The sequence below is a fragment of the Harpia harpyja genome, chromosome 4, assembly GCF_026419915.1.
Source record: "Harpia harpyja isolate bHarHar1 chromosome 4, bHarHar1 primary haplotype, whole genome shotgun sequence".
Classification (NCBI taxonomy): domain Eukaryota; kingdom Metazoa; phylum Chordata; class Aves; order Accipitriformes; family Accipitridae; genus Harpia; species Harpia harpyja.
The window spans coordinates 82358805-82379927 of NC_068943.1; the positions used below are offsets into that span (position 1 = coordinate 82358805).

The 21123-nt window shown below is 59.1% G+C and overlaps 1 protein-coding gene across 1 annotated transcript in view; it reads left to right on the plus strand.

The window, feature by feature from the left end:
• Positions 1 to 2088: 2088 nt before the first annotated feature.
• The window catches only part of MRC2 (mannose receptor C type 2), a 29863-nt gene continuing 10828 nt past the window's right edge, over positions 2089 to 21123 (plus strand). The window contains 10 exon segments of the mRNA XM_052785086.1: positions 2089 to 2261; positions 13671 to 14069; positions 14318 to 14491; positions 14703 to 14867; positions 15057 to 15170; positions 15926 to 16069; positions 16618 to 16806; positions 17998 to 18152; positions 18424 to 18531; positions 20980 to 21095. Of these exon segments, the coding sequence (XP_052641046.1) occupies positions 2171 to 2261; positions 13671 to 14069; positions 14318 to 14491; positions 14703 to 14867; positions 15057 to 15170; positions 15926 to 16069; positions 16618 to 16806; positions 17998 to 18152; positions 18424 to 18531; positions 20980 to 21095 (1655 nt within the window). The 5' untranslated portion in view covers positions 2089 to 2170.

Here is a 21123-nt window from a genome sequence, read left to right on the forward strand (position 1 = left end):
CTTCCTGCCTTGCTGGGAAACAATAGATTCATTTATTTTTGCAAGAACGGCCAAACACGTGGCTGGCTTACATGCGTCCCCCTGCGTCGTGCCGTCTCAGGGCCAGATCCTGCTCCCCCGCTCAAGGAAGCGCTGCCATCGTCTTGGGCTGATTAAAAGCATCGTCTTGCCTGACTTTTGTACGTCAGTGTTTGCGTGTCGAGGTCTGATGTGCTGCCCAAATCGAGAGGAAGCTCGAGGAAGAGGTGAGGCTCCCGCATCCCCAGGGATGCTCCCACGAGATGGGCACCGCAAGCATCACCCTGTCCGCATCGCTGTGACCAAATCTTTGCACCGTGCCGCAAGTGTTCCCACCTCCCCACTCAAAGCTTTCTTGATCACTCCAGAAATGGAGGAGAACCAGCTCTCCAGCGGCCGGGCAGGGCGATGCCCAGCTGAGCCAGTGCCTGGCTGCCTGATGGGGATTTTTTTTCCCCCCAGGTTTCAAGGATTTGGGGCTTTTGTTTGAAGCAAATTGCGACGTTCAGTCTTCTGCAGGTGCCTTGGGGTGACCTGTTACCTCCAGCTAGACCTCTGGGGAGGTGTGAGCTGCCGCACTGGTTTGGTGCTGGTGGTTTTTAAGGTGCAAATGGTTTTTAGCACCGAAGAAACCCCCCCAAGCAGGAATCTGTGGTGCCCATGTGGCTCCCATTGCAGTGGGCCTCCTTGCACAGAAACCGCCCAACGGCCGTACGAAGCCAGGAAAATGCTGATTTCCAGTGTTTTCCACATACGCTGCCTTCTTTGGGTGGCTTTTGGGAGGTTGGGCAGGCCTGTCTGGAGGGCAGGTATAAAAAAAAAAAAGTTTAAAAGACATTTTAAAGTTTTTAAAAGCCTTTTATATTCAGCTCTTGGGTATGGGATATATTTACATTGGATACTGTGTGATGCTCTTCACCCCACGCTCCTCAGCAGAGTACCGGGAGGCTGGAGCGCTGTACCAACAGCCCCACGGTGGAAGATGCAACGAGCTGTGTCCGACCTCAGCATTCCCCCATCCGCAGGTAAGACGCGAGCTGCCCAGCTCTGTGCCGCAGAGATGGATGGAGGAGGATTCAGCTGGTTTGGCTCAGCAATACTGTACTTGGGCTGAAATAACCCCTCCGAGCACCCAGAGGTGCAACCGAAAACACGCGACAGCAGCTCGCAGCGGCCCTTGGCTCCTCTCGCCGGCAGAGATGGACTCCCACGCCGAGGTCCCGGGCGGGGGAAGGCGTTTGCTTGCGGCACAGCGAGACCCAACGTGGGGCTGGCGGCACCGTGGGCATCTCCCACGTGCCCTCGGCCTTACTCTGGGGGCACCGGGGCTGCCTGGGGTGCAGGGGGATGCTGCACGGCCCTTGTGCGGGGGGGGCCCAGCCCTCTCCGGGGGTTTGCAGGGATGCACTGGGCTGTGCACCCCTTCACCCCCAAACCCCCCCTTTTGCCCCCAACCCCCCCAACATCACCCCCAAACCCCCCCTTCACGCCCCAAAACTCACCTAACATCACCCCCAACCACCCCTTCGCCCCCAAAACTCATATAACATCACCCCCAAGCCCCCCCTTTCACTCCCAACCCCCCCTAACATCACCCCCAAGCCCCCCTTCACCCCCCAACCCCCCCCTTCACCCCCAAACCCCACCTAACCCCCCCACCCCCCCCCAGCACCACCCCCAAACCTCCCAGCAGCGCCGCCGAGCCCCGACACTGGGCAGCAGGACGGGGAACACCCCCCTCCCCGGCCACCCCCCCCCCTCCGCCCCTTCCCCGGTGCCCGGGCCGCGGCCGCCCCCTCGGCGGAGCCCCCGGCCGGCCCCAACCCCCGCCTCCCCGCTCCCCCCGCCGCTTTTTTTTTTTTTTTTTTTTTTTTTTTTTTTTGGGCTGGGCCCACCGGCGAGGGCAGCGCGGCTCCCGCTGACGCAGTGTCTGAGGCCGGCGCACACGATTTTGTTTTTTTTAATTTATTTTAACTTTTTTTTTTTTTTTCCCTCCCCCTTTCTCCCCTCCTTCTCTCTTTTCGGTGTCCCTCCTCCTCCTCCTCCTCCTCCTCCGTCTCCCTCCCCGCCCGCCCCTCCGCCGTCCCCCGGCCCCGGCGAGGGAGCAGCGAGGGCCCCGAGCGGAGCGGAGCGGAGCGGGGCAGCTCCGGGCATGGGGCGCGGCTCGGCGGGACCGCGGCCCCTCCGCGCCCCCCTCTGCTGCCTCTTCGGCCTCCAGCTGGTGCTCGGCGCTGCGCACCCAGGTGGGACCGCGCCTCCCTCCTCCTGCCCCCCCCTTAAAATTATTATTGGGGGGAAGGGGGGGGGTGAGGAGTGAAAGCAGCGTGGGGAGGGATGGGGAACACCCCCCCCCCCCCCACGGGGCGCTCTTCGGGGGGGGGGGGGCGGCAGGACCCCCGGTAGCGGGGAGGGCGGGGAAGGGGGGGGGGGCACCGCTTCGCTCCGGCGCGGTTTACACCGCTCCGCTGTATTTCCTCCCGGAATGTTTTCTTTGCTTTTATCGCGGTTTGTTTTACTTCATCCTCCTTCGGCGGCGGTTTGTTCCGCCGCGTTTTGTTTTCTTCACTTTCGTCGCGTCGTGTTTTCTTCCCCGTTCCGCCGCGTTTTACGCTCGCTTTTATTATTTTTAGTTTAACTCCCCGCGCCGTGCGGCCACGCAGCGTCTGGCGAGCCCGGCGGAAACGTTTCCGCGGCCGCGGGGGGGGCCCAGGGCGGCTCCGGGGGTGGAGGGGGGCGGCCGCCGGCCCGCAGCGTCCCGCAACCCCGCTCCGGCCTTTTGTCTCCCCGGGGAGGGCAGTTCGCGGAGGGGGAGGTCGGGAAGGGGCCGAAGTGTTTTGTTGGAGGTTTCCTCCCCCTCCCATCCTGACACCCCCCCCCCCTCCCCAACCCCCCCCCACCCCGTATCCCGGCGTGTTAAACCTATAGAAAAGTGCCCCGCGGGATCGGGGCCCGAGTGGGTATTTGCAGACTTCCTTCTTTTTTTTTTGGTAACTTCTCACAAGAAAGGCAGCGGGTTGCATTTTTTTTTTTTTTTTTTAAAACCTCTTGAAGACACCATGTGCCAGACGCCTGAGGATCCTTGGGACGGCCCCTGGAATTGCCATTTGAGACACTTTTTTACCCCAGAATAGTCTAGCACAGAAGCAGAAACTGCTTTTGTTGCTTCCTTGGATTAATTTGGCCCTATTGAGAAAACTTCTTAAAAAAAAAAAAAAAAAGCAAAATTGGCTACTTTTGCCTGAACAATAACAACCGTAAACCCTTGGCCTATTTTATTAGAGTACATTTAGCAAATCCAAAGCAGATTTGGAAACAGCAGCATGGGAGGGCACTGTTCTCCTCCTCCCCCCGCTCCTTGCCCCCCGCTTTCCCCTCTTCTCCACCAGCCCGGGGCCAAGCGTCGCAAGGGCCAAGCGTGGGGTTGCTGTCGCTTTGTGGTGCGATGCCGTTGGGCACCGATCCGGTGCCAGGCGAGGGGTCCAGCCCGGGCTTGGAGGCGCCCGGCCGGGAGAAACTGCTCGTCTGAGAGATGGAGAAAGGAGGAGGCGATGGGGAAGGAGACCCCCGTACCCCGGGGCATTTAGAAGAGCGGTTGCCAGGGTTTGCTGCTGGTTGGAGACATCCGAGCTGAACCCCCAACTTCCCATTAAACCTCCCCATAATTTACTTGAGGGCCGTGAATTTCTCCCTTTGCGGGTTTGAAGGGAATCACTTGATTTCAGCTGGGCTTAGCTACCTGCAAGGATCGAGTCTGGCTGTTTCACCCTGAAAAATGTCGGTGGGATCCAGGTCTGGCGAGCCCGAGGACAGAGGCACCTCTGTCCCGGCGGTTCGTGGCGGCGTGGTGAGGCGGGGAGCGCGGTGGCAGCCGACCCTGCGCCGGGGCAGGGCAAGGAACAAGGCGGCTTTCAGCTGCCTCCAGCCCACGGTGTTGTGCTGCTCGTGCTGAGCGTCCCGCTGGCGAGTGGGTGCAAGCACCCACGGTTCTTCTCCCCCCACCCCATCCCCACTTTTCCACTGATCTCCCCAGTATCAGCCCTGGCTTGGTCCCAGTGGGCGAAGTGAGCAGGGGATGGCACCGATGGAGGTGCCACATCCAAGGTCCCCCAGCACCAGGCTGGGTTTGCAGCTCGGAAAGGATCCTCGCTGGGATTTTGGGATCGGGGTGGGTCAGTTGCAAGAGTCCCATGAGCGAGTGCTGTTCGCAAGGTCGCTGTCGGCGGGGGCTGGCCCGGCAGACGGCATCGCTTTCCCTGGGGACCCGTCGCTTCCTTGAGGGGTTCGTGCCAAATCCTTGCCTCCAGGACAGCCGGGAAGCCGGAGCGGGGCTTTTGGCAGGAGGTTTGTGGCTCCTCGGTGAGATATCACCATCTCTGCAGCATCGCTTGAGCACCCACGTGCCTGTCATGGGGAAACTGAGGCAGCAGCTCCTGTCCCGCGGTGGCTGCAGGCGGGACGAGGTCCCCGTGTCGATGCGGGGGACGTGGCGCTGCCAGTGCTTTGGATCGGCTTCTCCACCTGGCCGGTGCCCAGTGCGGGACCCGCCGGCAGGAGCTGCCTCATCGGCTTTGTGGCGAGGGGAAGGGGGTGAAGGGGACGCAGGGAAGAATTTACAGCCTGTAAAACAAACAGAGCAGCCTTTGCATGAAGCTCCCCCCCCCCCCCGCCCCCATTTTCCTCTTTGCAATGGAAATAGCTTGTTGCACGGCAAATATAGCTCCAAGAAATCATAACTCGATCTTCTTCGGATTATTTGGGAGCAGGAAAGAGGAATGGAGGTGTCGGCTTTGCGGCTAAGAGCCCAGCGGCTCTGCGCCCGGCAGGACGCAGGGGACAACCGGGGACCTCGCCGCCCCGGCACGCTTGCAGCCTCAGCAGCCAGCCGGGTGGGACAGGGACGAGGGGAGGGATGGCTGCTTGCGCAAGAATGACAAGAATGAAAAGCAAAAGAGATTTAGCCTTCAGTGCAAAACTGTCCCTTCCCCCCAAAGCCACCCAGCACGGTGTGGTGGCCCCAGGAGGTTTCCCAGGTGAAGGTGCCACCTTACCGGCACACGAGAAGGTGTTTTCAGGCGTGAGGTCCCGGTGATGGCTAAAGCCATGTTGTAGGTTTCTCTCTTTGGCTTTATTTCTGGCTGGATTTTGCACCTTTCCCTGCAGGGCAGAGGCACACTCCTGCCTTCCCTCTTCCTTAAATATTTTCCAGGGAAACTTTTTGCCCCGAAATCAAAGCAAATGGCTGCTGAGGGGCTATAATTGCTGTCTGCTAAATCATCTTTCCCGGCTGATAAATCCATAGCAGGAGACTCTGGCTCCGGTACCTCGGCCGGTGCTCGGAGAAGGGCAGCGAAGGGCTGTTGCCCACGTCGGCAGCTCTGCCGGAGGTCCCGGTGCTGCTCGCCAGTGCATCGCACCCTGCTCGGCTCCATCGAGTACGGCCGATTCTTGGGTGGGAGCGTCTGCGGCGGCCGCCCTTGCAGCCCGCTCGAGCCCGTCCCGACCCAGCCATTTCCTCGAAAGGTTGTTTAAGCGATTTGTAAAATTTTGTTCTTCGCATGCAGCCGAGAAGCAGGATTTTAATTAATTTGAACTGTGCCGAGTCTGTGGAGCATCGACATTTTTCTCATTCTTAAGATTGCTCGAGCCCAAAAGAGAGCCACACAGATGCTCTTTTTCTTAAAGGACCCATCTTTAATTAATTAAGGATTAGAAAATGATTAGTGGATTGACTTGCAAATTCTTGGGAGTGCACTTTAGCCCAGGAGCGAAGGTTTGGCTGTTGGCAGGGGGCACAGGGTATTTTTCAAGCATGATGCTCCCTTCATCCCTATCACAGTGAGAGCTCAATCCTGCGCTGCACCTCGTGCTGTCGTAACAGGGACGTAAGTGGGATTTTCCGTGTAAAACAGCGTGTTTGCAGGATGGTGCTGAGACTGGGAATGGGGAGATCGAGCCCTTCCCTTTCCTCTGCCTGAATCTAGACACGGCGACTTTGGGCTCTACAGGAATGGCCCCATTTACCCGAGTCTTGCCCTTGAGTGCTGGGCACGAGGCAAGCAAAGAGCACCTGGTGAGAAAAGCTTCATGTTAATAATTTTAATTTAAAAAAAAAAAAAAAAAAGAAAAAAAAGGCTGTGGGACACCAGGGTCTGATCCTTACTGTGCAAATGTGCTTGGTTTTGGTGAAATGGGGGTTCTGCTGTCCTGAGACACTGATGGCACCGCTCGGGGTGTTAATATCAGGAATGGTGCCGGAGAAACAAAGGAGTAGAAATCTCTGGATCTTTTTTCCTTTTCTTTGGAAATTTCTTCAGTAGTTTTGAAAAACTGGGTAGTTTTCAGCCAACTGGGCTGGAACCGTGTCTGGGGACACGTGTCGGGGCTGTCCCGCACATCACATCACGCCCCTGGACATGGCCCTGAATTTGCTGACTGGGAGGGTCTGCGGTGCTGGTGGGCGATGCTTCGGGGTGAGCAAATTGGGGGTCATCAGACGAGCCGAGGCCAGAGCGGTCCCCTGGGACATGGCCGAGGCTGCCACTGCCGGGATTTTGTGGCTGGGTGAGAAGATGTTTGTGGGACAGGACATTCGCGGGGAGCCCGGCCACCACCTCCTGGGGGGATCATCTGGCCGGTGGCAGCTGGGGGACCCCTGTCCTTCCCCACTCCCTGCTGTGCTCTTGGGGTCCATCACACTCCTCCATCCCGGCTGGAGCCCGTTAGATGGATGGGGCTGCTTTCCTCCGTCTGCATTCCCGGGGAGTCGGCAAACCTGGGATTTGCACCTCTGGATGCGTGCGGCCGCTGCGGGGCTGGAGCCTGGAGCGGGTCTGGGGGAAATTTGGGGAAAATTTCCATCTTTCTACCCTTTGCTGGGTACCGGCGGGAGGATGCGGGGGCTCCTGGCTCCCTTGTCCCCTGCCACAGCTGTGGGCTAGTCACTTGAGCTGCCCACAGGCAATCATCCCCCGTGGAATGCATTTTGTCTGCATCCCAGGCAGGGTGCGGGGAGAGGGGACTTTTTAATGTCTGCAGAGAGGCTGAAATGTGGTATGTGGACCCCATCCAAAATCTTTACGAGGCAGCAGAGAGTAAGCAGGGTGGTAGGTAGCCTTCATGGCCGTGGCCAAGTAAGGAGCCTGTCTCATACGGCTCCCACCATATAAACAGCAGCTTCTCTCCACGCCGCTGGGCAAGCCAAGAGGAGTTTCTCGGCTCCAAGTGCAGGTCCTGCTGCTTCATAGCCTCAACCAGGCCATCAGGAGCTTCACTTTCTTCCCTGTAACAAGAGATCTGCTCCTTATTCCCTGAGGTTTATTTTTAAAAAAACAAAACAACAATGCCCATCTTTTATTCTGGAGTTTGGCTTGGAGCACCCAGAGCTGCTTCTGACTGAGTCTGGCCCCAGTTGAGCTCCAGGGATTTGCTGGCCCCAGGGCGAGCCTGTGGGACGTCGGGCAGCAGTGGTGTTTTGATGCAAACCGCTATTTTAGGAGCATCAGAGGTGGGTGGCTTGGTGTATGCCATCGGTTCTCGAGCAGACGGGAGCAGTGCCGGTGCCCCCTCCGGAGCCAGAGGCTCACGGCGTGCCCTGCGGCTGCTGGCAGTCTGTGTTTCCTTCCTTTTTTTTTTTTTTTTTTTTTTTAAATCTGAATTGCCTCTTTAAGGGGTTGCATAGTGTTTATCAATGCCCAAAAGCAGCTCGGGGGACAGGTAGAGCAGCGATGCCCTCCCAGCAGGCTGGGGCTGCTCTCGTACCCCGTGGTCGATGGCAGCAGGGATGCTCCAGCTCTGCTGTCGGGAGCTCCCACAGGTACAGCTGCTACTTTTCTTATCACCGCTTCCCCTTCTCAGCCCTCAGAGGGATGCACAGGCTCCTTCCTCGGGCCCAAAATTGCTGCTCTTTAGGGCAATGGCCATGCTTTTGCTCTTCTCCACACTGAGACCTTGGGGATGGCATCAACCACGCCTGGAGTGACGGCTGGGGGCGCGGATGCCAGGGGTGGTAATGCCAGGCTTTGCTGGGACCTTTTTTCCAGGAAGGGGGTTTTCCTCCAGAGGAATATTTCATCCAATAATATGGAATTTAAGATGGAGCTGGGGGCTTTTCTGTGCCCCTGCAGATCCATCAGCAGAGCCAGCTGGGCACAATGCTGGGATGCAGCCCTGGGGTCTTGCACTCCCAAGTGTCACTGGAGGGTGAATTTTTGGGATGGCTCTCTCCCCATCCCAGCAGTTCCCTCCCCTCCTGCAGGGCTGTGCAAGCCGAGCCTGGTGGAGGCTCACTCTGTTGGGTGAAGCCCTCCTGTATTCGACAAGCAATGCTTTTTGGCTCTTTTTCTGTTGTTTTTTATTCCAGGGGGTTTTGCTTCTCTGTTGCTGATCTTCCCCCCGAGCTTGGTGCATCCCCACCTTGTTTATTGTGAATGAGCTGCCACTTCCCACAGGTTTTCTTCCAGCCGTGCGGCGTGGGTTTCGGAGCTGCTGCTCACCCTCGGGCAGCAATAATGGGCTGAAAAGCCAGCGGTTTAGAGCAAGTGGCTTGGGGCTGGTGTGCCCTGTTTTCTAGTGGGTGAAAGCACATGAAACCAGGAGGTTCAGGCTGAAAGGAGGTTTCTTTATATACCATGCAAGTAAAGGGTGGGTTTCTTGCTGCAGGATGTTATGGGTAAAACTTTTGCATGGGCTCCTAAAGTCAAACAAAGGTGTTCGTTAGCAGGCTTGCTTTCCTTGCACGGCGGTCTGCAGCCCCTGAGAAGCTCCTGGGTCTCGGAGCCCCAAGGGAGCCCAGTTTGCTGCTGTGGCTGGGGCACCACACTGGGCTTTGAGGATTTGCTACCTTTGATGGGTGGTTTGGAGCAAACCACATCTGTGGCCGTGTCTGCGGCACAGAATCCTTCCAGGAGGGGATCGTCCCCATTGCTCTGTGCGTGCTCAGCCTCCTGCACAAGCGGGCTTGGAGCTGGGTTTTTCAGGACACCCCAAATAAAGGGCGATCCCAAGCGAGAGCACCAAGCAGGGAGCACCTTCACCTGCAGGATGGGGCTGAGCCCCAGAGCTGCGTGAAGGGCTCTGCCGTCAAGTGGGTGCCACGATGAGCTTCGCAGAGGAGCCAAGTGGGTGGCAGGGGATGCGGGCACAGAGCCAGAGTGGCACTGCCGTGCTGAGGCCAGCGTTCACTTTTGACTGCGGTCGGATGAAATCGTGGCCAGAGCCTTGGAGCTGCTCCAGCCAGGGATAACCGGGACCGGGGTCCAGCCATAGCTTCAATCCTCTCTTAAATTTGCTCCTGCGTTTGTTGCTGGTGATGGGAGGGTGACAAACGCAATGGAGCAGGGGTGCTCTGGGTGTCCTGGTGTGGGTGGCCGGGTTGGGACGCGCTCGGGGCAGGGTGGTGCCGAGGACACCCGTCCGTGCCGTGCCGCAGTGCTTTCTGTGTCTACCACCACCCGACAGCCACCTCTGTCCCCTGGAGCCTTCCCATCCCCGTCACTTCTCTCATCCAGTGCTGCCCACATTCCCCAAAATTGTAGGTTGCGAAGCTTTCCTTATTTGCCACGGAGTGGTAAAGCTGTTGTGGGAAGGGTTGAGCTGAGTTCCCTTCAATTCAGACTTTGTGCTGGCTAAAAACTTGCTTTTTTTAATTAAAAAAAAGAGAACCTGGAGCCAGGCATGGGGTGTAAAAACTCCCTTGAGGGCTGCCCCAAAGGATCGCAGCTTCTCCATCTCTGCTGCATTCAGCTGCCGGTGCTAAGGCCGGTTTCTCCCACTGTGCCGGAGGGCGAGCATCCCAGTATTTCCCCCGTGGGAGAGGAGAACGTTTCTGCGGGCAGAGCCGGTGTCTCGCTCTCAGCCCCAGCTCCCCGCCATCCCCAGCATCACGCTGCCTCATAGCACCAGCTCGTTTCCACGCTCATACCAGTAAGCCAGAGGCGGCATCCAGGTGTCTGCGTGTCTGGGACAAGACAGCATCCTTGCTGAAAGTGTAGGTTTTTGCTTTGCTTTCACAGTTCTTCTGCAGAGGAGGAGGAAGAGGAGGAGGAGGAGGAGGAGCAGGACATGATGGAGCAGAGCTGCTCTGAGCTGGTCCTGCTCAAAAGATGTAGGATGCAGGAGGGAGAGGCACAGGGTGCGCAGGGTACCTACTCCAGCGCTCATCAGATCCAGCCCTGGTTTAATTTTGGTGATTCTAGGCAGAGCATCCAGCAGTTGCATTTTCCAGTGCTCTTCATCCCACGCTGGAGGGCAGCTCCTCTTTGGGAAGGATCGGCCAGTGTTTGCCGTGGTTGGGTTTCCATAGCCGGAGGGTGGTTGGGAAGCTCTGCCGGTGGGGTTTCAGGTCCGCAGGTGGATGCAAAAACCTGAGGAGCATCTCTGAAAGGAATCACCCATAGCTGTGCCATGGGTGCCACTGCGGAGGGCAGTGCAGGAGAGGGGGCCCTGGAAGGGACGGGGACATTCCCAGTCCCACTGGGATGCTGCTCTGGACCTGCCTCCTGCGAGGGCTGGGTTTGCTCTGTGAGATACCAGCTTGGGAGAAGGGATTCATCAATACAAACTTGCCCCATCCCACCCAACTCTGCATCCATCCCGTTCATCGGCAGCCGGGTGGGAGCAGGGAGAGCTCACTCAGGCCCCAGTTTCGGCACTGGGCATCGCTGGTGGAGCTGGAGCCGGTCGCAGCCAGGCTGGTGCTCGGCGGCACAGCGCCTGCGGCCACGTTTTGGGGTTTTTTTCGCAAGCGGCGGCTGGGAGATGTTCAGGACCGTGCAAAAAAAGACTGGTGGTCTGCTGGGGAGCTGTTTGCTCTGTAGACATTGAAGCCCATCGGGCTCAGCCATGCCAGGGAGGCTGAAAACTCCTTTCAGTGCATCAGAGGCCTGTCCCAGCGCGCCTGCCAATGACATGGATACCAACAGGGGTCAAGTCAGCCCCAAATTCCCTATAAATAAGTGAAAGAAAAGCGTATTTTGGGTGAAGCACAGCGTGTGCCTTTGCTGACGTGTGTTGAGCTCGTGCTGGTCGTCCTCCCCAGCTCCAGCCTCGCTGGGAGCAGCTCCCTGCCGTCACTGCGCAGTGGATTTTGCAAGGGGAGAAGATGGAAGTACTGGAGAGGTGCGAGGGCTGAGCTGGTGCTAAAGATTTCCCGTTCCTCCAGGGCTCAGCAGGGACCGGGGGGACACACACACTGGGTGTCCTCTTCTGCCTGCTTCGAGCAAAGGGGCCATGGGCTGAGCTGCCTGCAGCGTGTGGGGGCAGACCAAAACCCTTAGCCTATAATTTCCTACCTCCAGCTCTTCTCTTTTTAGAGTAAAATGGTATTTTATGCTTTTCCGGCCCCGGGGCTGCCCCCTCCGGTCTGGACAGCTTTCTCTGAGCACCGTGCTGCTGCGTGGTGGCCGTCGAGCGTTGATCCTGCGTGATGCCGCACGGCCCCGATGTGGCGCTGAGCACCCTGACGCCGACTCCTGGCGCTGGCTCCAGGGCTTTTCCAAGATGCTATTAATTTTTTCTTGCAAAGCCGGGCTAACAGATAAGCGGAGAAGGGTGTCCCGTTGCTGACCCCTGCTGCTAACGGCAGCGGCAGTGCTCGCGGTAGAGCAGCTTTTTCTATTCCCAGTACCAAAGGGCCGGTGTTTGGCTCCTTGCAAGGCACTGTGGCATCAGCCTGTGACCCAGGGAGGCCTCATCCTGCCCGAGTGTTGGTACTTGGGTCCAGCAGGTCACGGCACTGATGCTGCATCACCCTAGAAGTGCTTAAAGACACCCCCCCGCCACGTCCCCAGTGCTGGCGGTGGTTGTACCACCTCTCACTGCATGCGGGAAAGGGGGAGAGCGATGGGCTGGGTGATGCCGTGGCTGATGCTGGCACGGTGAGATGGGTGTTTGGTGGGGGGACCAGCTGGTGTCCTGATGTCCAGGTCAGGATCAAGCCAGCTCCAGCTGGGGAAACACCAGCACCGGTTTAAGGGACCTGAGCTTCAGCCAGGCAAAATCAGCCCCACCTGAATTTTTGTGTATTTTTTTTCACTTGTCGTGATTTGAAAACTATTTTCCCAGAAATGAAACTTTTCTTCTTCCAATCGCTGCCTTTTTCTGTTGCACGTGCACAGAGCCTGCTCGCCGGAGATGGCCGTGTGAACAGGCTTCACTTTTATTTGAGGTCATCAGTGATCTCATCTTGGCTGGGGAACAGGCCTTTTGCATCATTTCTTTTCTGGAGCTGGGTCAATGCTGAAGCTCCGAAATGAAATGGGGTGTCGTTCTTCCTCCATTTCTTTTTTCCTTTCAGAGACAAGTCAGGAAAGTTCACTGAGCCAAGATGTTTGTTGCTCGAATGTGCCGGAGCTGCCTGTAACAACATAGCTGGGGCAGGGTGAGGTTGCGGGGGAATAGGAAATGAAAACCTTTTCAGCCCAAAAAAATTCATATAATGGCAAAAAACCAAAGCAAACCAAAGCTAAATATAGCAGGGCCCGTGAGTTCGCTTCGACTTCTGGTGAATGCTTGTGGTGGAAAAAAAAGGGTCGCTTTTAAAACAGAAAAAACCCGACCAAAGTCATCTTATTGATGCTTTGGGCAGCTTTTTTGCTGGGGTGTTGGGGCAAGAAGCGGCTGCGCGGAGCCCGGGGGCGGCTTTTTAGCTTAGAAACAGTCATTTGAAGAAATAAAGTATCTTTTAAAAATGACACGTCAGCTGGAGCAACGTGTCCCAGTGTAATGTCCAGGGTTTACTGGTTTATACAGGTTTTGAGATGGATTCGGGTGCTGGGGCGGCCCTCGGTGATGCTGGGGGTCGGAGAACTGCTGTGGGGATGCAGGGTTGGGCCGTCACCATGGACATGCATCGAGCTGGGGTTGAGATCGGCCTTTTTCCCCTCGGCAGCTGCGCTAGCGCTTTATCTGCTGGCAGCGATTCCCCTCGCTCCGCTCCCGCCTCCCAACGCCTGGGCTGGGATTTCAGAGGGTCCTGACCCGACGTTTTGTATTTGCTGGGGCTGGGGCCGTGCCCGCGGGAGCCACGGCTGCATGCCGGCGTTTTCCATCACTCCCTGCTCATGCGCTGGGAGACCTTCCCCTGAAGTTCTTGTGTGCTCCGCAGTTTTTTTAACAGGTCCCCAAATACACGTAAAAACCGACAGATGTGCTCTCTATTTCCCCGCTCTGTTTTTCTCCACCCGCAGCAGATGGCCGGTGCCGAAGCCGTCGGCGTGGGCTCTGCCAGTGCCGGCACGGGGCTCGTTGCGATGCCTCAGGATGCTGCGGTTGGGAATTCAATTTTAAATGGCTCTGATGATGCTGTTAGAGCGGGCAAGCTCTTTGAAATGGCTCCGGTGCCCGAAAGCCACTCGCCGGTGCTTCGCGGGAATGCTGCGAGGCTTCAGCCAGCTCTGGGTGCAAACACCCATCCATATTGACCCTGTCTGGAGCCCATCACCCCGAGGACAGGCATCAGGGCAAAAGCCAGGGTTATTTCTGTGGGGAAGCGGTGGTCCTCAGTGAGCTGGGTGCCGTGCACAGGGATGCACCCCAAAACTTAATGTGCATGGAAAGGGAGCCAGGATGCTCTGGCAAGGCTGGGGGCGATGCGTGGTACGAGGACGCCGAATCCTCAGCGATGCTTTAACCCTTTCCCCCTGTTTTTTACCCAGACTCCAAAATCTTCCTCATCTACAACGTGGGCGCGCAGGGCTGCCTGGAGACGAAGGACTCGCTGGTGAGACTCACCAAGAGCTGCAACGCCAGCGCCCCGGCCCAGCAGTGGAAATGGGTCTCGCGAAATCGCCTCTTCAACGTGGGGGCCATGCAGTGCCTGGGGGTGTCGTGGCACGGGGCCAACGCCACGGCGGGGCTGCACCCCCTGGCCACCTACGAGTGCGACCGTGAGTCCGTCAACATGCGCTGGAGCTGCCGCGGCCTCGGGGAGCAGCTCTCCCAGCATCTCGGTGCCCGCCCGGGCAATTCCTCCCTGGACAGGGGGGACCAGGGGCACGGCTCGCAGTGGAGGACGTACGGCACCGAGGAGGATCTGTGCTCCGTGCCTTACTCTGGTAATGCCTCGCTGGGCGTTAGTATTAATCCCATCACCCAAACCAGCCCTGAAACGTGAGCTGAGGCCGTGGTGCTGCAGCAAGCGGGTCCTGCCTGCGAAACCAGGCAGGATCAGGATGATGGGGAGCAGGCAGCCTCTGGGCACCCCGCTAGCCCCCATGCCGGGCCAACCCGCACCCCTCACCCCAAACCTCCCTCCAGCCCCCCGTAGACGCAGCCTCAAGCAAGGGCTCCTCTTTTCCTGCAGAGATTTACACCATCCAGGGCAACTCGCACGGGAAGCCGTGCACCATCCCCTTCAAGTACGACAACCAGTGGTTTCACGAGTGCACCAGCACGGGGCGGGAGGACGGCCATCTCTGGTGTGCCACCACCCAGGACTACGGCAAGGACGAGCGATGGGGCTTTTGCCCCATAAAGAGTAAGTGGGGGGGACACACATCCCTGTCCATCCCTCCCGGGGGCTTTCCTGCCTCTCCGCTTTCCTCCTGCCTCATCCCTCCTCCCACGAGCAGCCTGCAGTGCCGGAGCAGCCCCGCTGGCTTCTCTCTCTCTGGCTTTTCTGGGTTATTGGGGTCTTTCGGAGCTGCAGGTGGGGATGCATTGGGTGCTCACCCTGCTCGTCCCTGCAGGCAACGACTGCGAGACCTTTTGGGACAAGGACCACCTCACCAACAGCTGCTACCAGTTCAACTTCCAGTCGACGCTGTCGTGGCGGGAGGCCTGGAATAGCTGCGAGCAACAAGGGGCCAACCTGCTCAGCATCACCGAGATCCACGAGCAGACCTACATCAACGGTGAGACGACGGCAGCGTGGCTGCACCCCTGTCCTCCTCACCCGGGGCAGAGCTGGTGGCACCGCGGCCATCGCCGGTGCCAGGTCGCTCTGCCTGCCCCGGGTGGTTGGTTTGGGGGTGGTGACAGGCTGGGTGTTGAGCTCGGGCTGGGGGGGACTGATCCTGCCCCTCTGGCTGCGTCGATCCCAGGGCTGCTGACGGGGTACAGCTCCACGCTCTGGATTGGGCTCAACGACCTGGACATCAATGGAGGCTGGCAGTGGTCGGACAACTCGCCCCTCAAATACCTCAACTGGGAGAGTGGTGAGACAGGGGGGGTCACGGTGGTGATGGGGGAGCAGGGGAACAGCCTGTCACCGTTGGAGATGGCCCCATGGCAGGGGAGGTGACCCAGGCTGCTGCGGGGTGTCCCCTTGCTGCCCAGGGATGGAGAGCCCTGTGGGATTGCGGAGCAGCCTGGGACGTCAGTGGAGCTGGAGGGGGGATTCAGGGTGCTGGAGTGGGGGTTGTCCCTCTGCAAGCCTTCAGCAGTCCTGCGGATAACCTGGGTTGAGATTCCTCGTTTGGAGGGTCGTTGCATCCCAGCTCGGTGCTGGAGTGTGGCTGAGGAGTGGTCCCCAGCTGTGGACACCCATCTCTAACCCTGGGGTGCTCGGGGGACAGAAGGACCCTTTGCGAGGGCTGCTCCAGTTATGCCCAGTGCTGCCAACCAGAGGCACTCATGGGGACAGTGATAGCCCAGGAGGAGGTTTGGGGACAGGCAGGAGCAGTTCAGGTCTGGTACCGTGTCCCCCCCGACTGCCATCCAACATTTCTGGGTAAAATGGTGATGCTCCAGGTCCTCGTGCATCAAGGCACAATAAACGATCCTGGGCACGCGGGGTCACGTCTTCATCATGCAAAATAACAAAATAAAGAGGTCTTTGCTGGTGTTGGAGCCGGGAGAGCTGCACCCTGTCGACGCCTGCCCTCGCGTGGTGCCCTGCCTGCGTGGGCAGCGTTGGCAGCTCTGCCCCAGCTCCTCAGCAGCGTGTCCCCCCCTTCGCCCCGCTTTCCAGACCAGCCCGACAACCCCACCGAGGAGAACTGCGGGGTGATCCGCACCGAGTCGTCCGGGGGGTGGCAGAACCGTGACTGCGGCATCGCCCTCCCCTACGTCTGCAAGAAGAAGCCCAACGCCACCGCCGATCCCTTCCTGACGGGTGAGCAGGGGGATGAGTAGCACTGGGAATGGGTAGCCCCGTATCCCGAACGGGTGTGCACCCATCCTGGCTCGGTCAGGGGGTGCTGCCAGCATGCCGGAGCAGCCCATGGAGATGGCCATGGTGTATCCAGTTTGCTGGTGCCCTGGGTGTGCAGAGCAGTGGTTGAGCTCCCCAGGGTTGCCTAGATTTGGAAAAGGTCCTCCCCGAGGAGCATCCCCTGAGAAGCGCTTGGTGCAATCACAGGTTGGGTGGTAGGGGAGGAATTGAGAGCAGCCAGAGGTCCCCCGTGGTCCCAGGGGATGGGGTGCTCTCTGCTCTGCTCTGCCATCGCTCCTCTGCAAACAAAAGGGATTTTGTTTTGTCCCTGGAGCTCTAAAGCCACCCTTGCCCATACCTTGCCATTGCGCGTTACGTTTCGGCCGTAGCTTTCCCACTGTTGCTTTGGCTTGGTGTCCTGAGCACCCCTTGGGACTGTGGTTCCCTCCTGCCAAGGAGAGGGTTGGAGAGCAGGACAGGAGCCCTCAGGCTGCCTTGTGTCCTGCCAGACTCGTGGTCGGAGGTGAAGGTGGACTGCGAGCCCAGCTGGCAGCCCTTCCAGTCCAACTGCTACCGTCTGGTGGGAGAGAAGAAGAGCTGGCAGGAGGCGAAGAAGACCTGCCTGCGGAGCGGGGGGGACCTGGTCAGCATCCACACCCTCTCCGAGCTGGAGTTCGTCACCAAGCAGATCAAGCAAGGTAAGGGGGAGCCCGCTGTGTCAGCAGCACCCTTCCCGTCCCATTTTGGGGTCCGTGGAAAGGTCACTTCTCTGTGATGGAGACTGCAAAATTGAATTAATTTGTGGCTGTGAAGGGAGTGGAGGCCCCAGGCTGGGAGGTGATGTGTTGCTTGGAGGAGCCCGTGTGCCGGGCGCGTCCTCCATCCAGCAAATGCAAAAGCTGTTCCCAGGAGCCTGCAGTGCCGAGGAAGAAAATACACAGCTGCAGCTGGGAATGGCACTAGTCCCAGTTGGTTAATGTAGAAAAAGATGGGAAAAAAAAGTCCTGCTGGGCTTGCGGGAGGAGGCTGCACCTCTTACTGCTAAATCTCCCCAGGACACGAGTGTCCTCCTCAGCAGGTCAAGTGAAGATGCCTACGGCATCCCAGGTTTCTCTTCCCAGTTCTGGCTTCACCCAGCTGTAAGTGGGTTGGTTTCCTGCATCGGGATGTGCCGGAGCTGGGATGGTAGATTGGGAAGTTTCAGCCCGAGCAATCACACGGTGGTACGGGACAGCAGCCGTGCCCCCGTGCTCCAGACCCTGCTTGTGCCACCCCTCGTTAGGGTCACCCTCGGCTCGAGTTTTGCTGTTCCCACGTGAGCGCAGCCCCTCCGGCCAAATTACGCGCTCCCGCCAGCCCGCAGCCCGACCCTGTGCCGCAGAGGAAGAGCCTGGCAGCAAAACCCACTGTGGGGACGTGGGGGGACCCAGACTTCAGCGGGGACCGGAGAGGGGCTGGGGGCTGAAGGGAGTTAATGCCGAGGGAGGCAGGAGCCATAGGAGGGGGGAAGAAGGAGGGGGATGTGCCAGCGCTGCCAGATGGGGATGGGATGGGAGGGAATGGTTGAAAACCATTAGCTCACTGGGCCTGAGCCTGCGGGTCTGGACTTTTACCATTCTGCTGCTGCCAGCACCTCTGTGAAAACTGGCAAATGTCCCCGTGTTTCCCCCTCTGCAGGTCCGTTCTTGCGGGCAGGAGCTGCCCTGCCCTGCCCTCTCCTGCCTGCTGGCACCGCTGGGCTTCGAGGCTGAGTCCTGCAGTGGGGTTTTGGCAGGTGCTTTGCAGAGACACGGTCCCATCACGGGGGTTCATGTCACCGGCGGGGGGGTTTCTGCAAGGTTTCAGCCAGACAGAGACAATTTCACCCCCCGACCCTCCTGTCTCGGCAGATGTGGAGGAGCTCTGGATTGGCCTAAATGACCTCAAGCTGCAGATGAACTTCGAGTGGTCGGATGGGACACCCGTGAGGTTCACGTACTGGCACCCCTTCGAGCCCAACAACTTCCGCGACAGCCTGGAAGACTGCGTGACCATCTGGGGACCGGTGAGAGCCCGGGGCGGAGGGTTCATCCTGCACCTCTGCAGGGAGCACTGCACCATCCTCATGGCTGGGGAAGGGATACCTTGGGGAGCACCTCTGGCTAGGGTTGAACCTGGCTTATCTTGGCTGTTGGGATGGGAGGGATCCAGCACAGCATCCTTGGAGATTTGATGCAGGGAAGGAAAGTCTGTGGACCCAAGATGGGGATGGATGGGCTGGGAAATTCCCCAGGCTGTCAGATAAGCTCAATCCTGCCCTTCTCCCCGCTGTGCAGGAGGGGAGGTGGAACGACAGCCCGTGCAACCAGACCCTGCCATCCATCTGCAAAAAGCCCGGTCGGGTGAGCCAGGAGAAGGAGGAGGATGACCACGGATGCCGAAAGGTGAGGGGGACCTGGGGCGGGAGGTGGCTCTGGCCGCTCCACGGCTCTGCCCGATGCTTGGGGCTTCGGGGTTGCGGGGGACCTCTCCCCAAAACCATTTCAGGGAGCCCTGGTTGAGCAGCACCCGGAGCTGTGGGTCTGTGCCTGGGGGCTGCCAGCGTGACAGCATCCTGGGGCTGCTGAGCCCCTCGCTTCCATGGTTGCATGAGGCCACGGGAAGAAATTGGGACAAAACGCATGTCTCTGTCGTCCAAGATCCTCCCCTTGCGCTGGCTTGGTTGCCAGCAGGGATGTTCTTTTTTTTTTTTTTTTTTTTTTTTTCCCCTTGCCTCTCTCTTGCCAAAACCCGGCAGCAAAGCTGCTCCACGTGGGAGCCCGGCGGGACGGAGGCAGCTGCCAGCCCTGTGCCTCGGCGTGATGGCAGGCTGCCTTCTCCGGGCAGGATACAGGCATTTTGGGGACACGGCCACCAAACTGGTGGGTTTTCACCCGGACCGCGCCCTGCCTCAGTTTCCCCAGTTGTCGAGCAGGGCTGAGGCCGCCCCATTCCCACGCTTGCTGGGAAGTGGCTTTTGTGCCTCTTTGCAAAGTCTTCGAGTGGCAAGCCTGGCATTCCCGCCGCTCTTGAACGTCTCCCAGCGTTTTAGAGCAAGCCGGCGCGCGCTCGGACTAGCAAGCAGCCCCTCCGGGCCAGCTCCCAGAGGTGCTGCCGGGCTCCTCCCAGGTCTTTACCCCATCGCAGCAGAGACAAACCCCAGCAGCCACTTGGCTCTGCGAGAGCTCGGGGGGAGAGCAGCAGCCGGGTGAGCTGGCATGCCGGGCCAGATTCGGGGAGGGGGGAGCTGCCAGCCAGAGCTGGAGGAGCCCCGGTGTCAGCGGGTACTGGGGACAAGGTGCTCGATGGCAATGTGCCACCACCACCTGTCCACTTGTCCCCACAGCAGTCCTGAAGACTAATAGGATGTCCCCTATTTAACTCCCTCCTGCCTCTCCAGCCACCATCTTAGCCTGGCCCTGAGTGTCCAGCAGAGATGTACCCGCTGGGAAACAAACTGGGAGTGATAAATGAACCAAAGAAAGACCTTTTCCCATCTTTCCTCCTCCTCCTCATCCTCAACAGGGCTATTTGCCACCCAGATGCAGAGGATGATGGAGAGGAGGCAGCATCTTGCTCAGAGGATCGGCCGCGGTCCTCTCTGGCCATCGTGCTGGTTTTTCTTGGTGCCTTTGCTGCTTGTTCTCCCTCTTTCCAAACCCCCTTTATTTTTGGAACAGCCTTAAAGGAAGCAATGGGGGACGGAGGTTTGGGTCATGGGAAAGGCAGAGCCGGAGAGGGATGCCAGGATCAGGACCTGGAGGCAGCAGTTGGGGTTGACAGTCCCATCCTGGCCCCTTTTTGGATCACAGGGCCTTTCTGTGGTGCTCAGTGCATGGGAGAGCACCCATGTGGTTTTAGTGGTGCTGAGGCCTGGGGCTAGTTGGGGACCCCTCTGGGACCATCCGGACCCCTCTGGGGACATCGGGGACCTGCACTGTCCTATGCTGGGCCCCTTTCTCAGCTGCTCAGCGGCATCCATGCTGTTCCCGGTGGGAGCCAGCCGGTGGGTCCATACCTGGGTGTGCTAACTTTGGGGAATGACTGCAGGAGCAGGAGCTTGGAGGAAAAAAAATGGGATTTGGGGTCATTTTCCTCTTGGTCTCCCAAAGCTGCTCACCCTCCCACTTCCCTCCCCACCGTGCTGATGGTGCTGCAGATGGCACGTGTCCCCCGCTCTCCTTCCAATGCCTGAGGGACCCAGGGGGTAAAACCCCGGCGATGCTTTCTGCCGTGCCAGGAGGGTCCCTGAGCCTGGACCCACTTTCTTCCCCAGCTGAGCCCCTTCACCCTTCCCACCCTGACTTGCTCTTCCATCGTGCGCGTGTCCGCTCTCGCGGACGAGCCCCCCGTGTCCCTCCCCATGCCGCCACTGCCGCTGCCAGCCCTGGGGCCGCCCCGTTCCCCGCTCTGGCAGAAAACAGGCACTATTGTGTCTCTGGCCCCGGAGAGGCTCCAACATCAACAAGGCGGGGGATTAAAGGAGGCTGCAGTGGGACTCGCTCTGGATTCGGCCCTGTGGCGTATAGAGGAGGATTGTGTTCCCCTCCCCGCGCCCCGGCTGGGGCTGGACGTTGGCAGGGAGAGCCATTTCCCTGGCTTTGAAGCTGCCTGGGTGTTTGTTTTTCCTTGCAGCCATGTCCTCTGGGGCCAGGGGCTTGTTAGAGCTCAAAGCTGAGCGGGGTCAAGCCGGGGCGGCTGGGGCGGGGGGGCAGGAGACCTCCCAGAAGAAGGCAGAGGTGGTGGTGAGGGGACGTGGGACGTCGGTCTCGCCCCCACCCCGGGTTTGCTCCTGTCCTTCTGGGGAGGGCTGGGGTGAGCGGTGGCGGACGTCCCCTGTCACCCGTCCCCAGGGCTGGAAGTGGCACAGCCCCTCCTGCTTCTGGCTGGGCGAGGACCGCGTCCCCTACAGCGACGCCCGCAAGACGTGCTCCGACTACGGCTCCACGCTGGTCACCATCACCAACAGGTCAGTGCCACGCTGGTGGTGGTGGTGG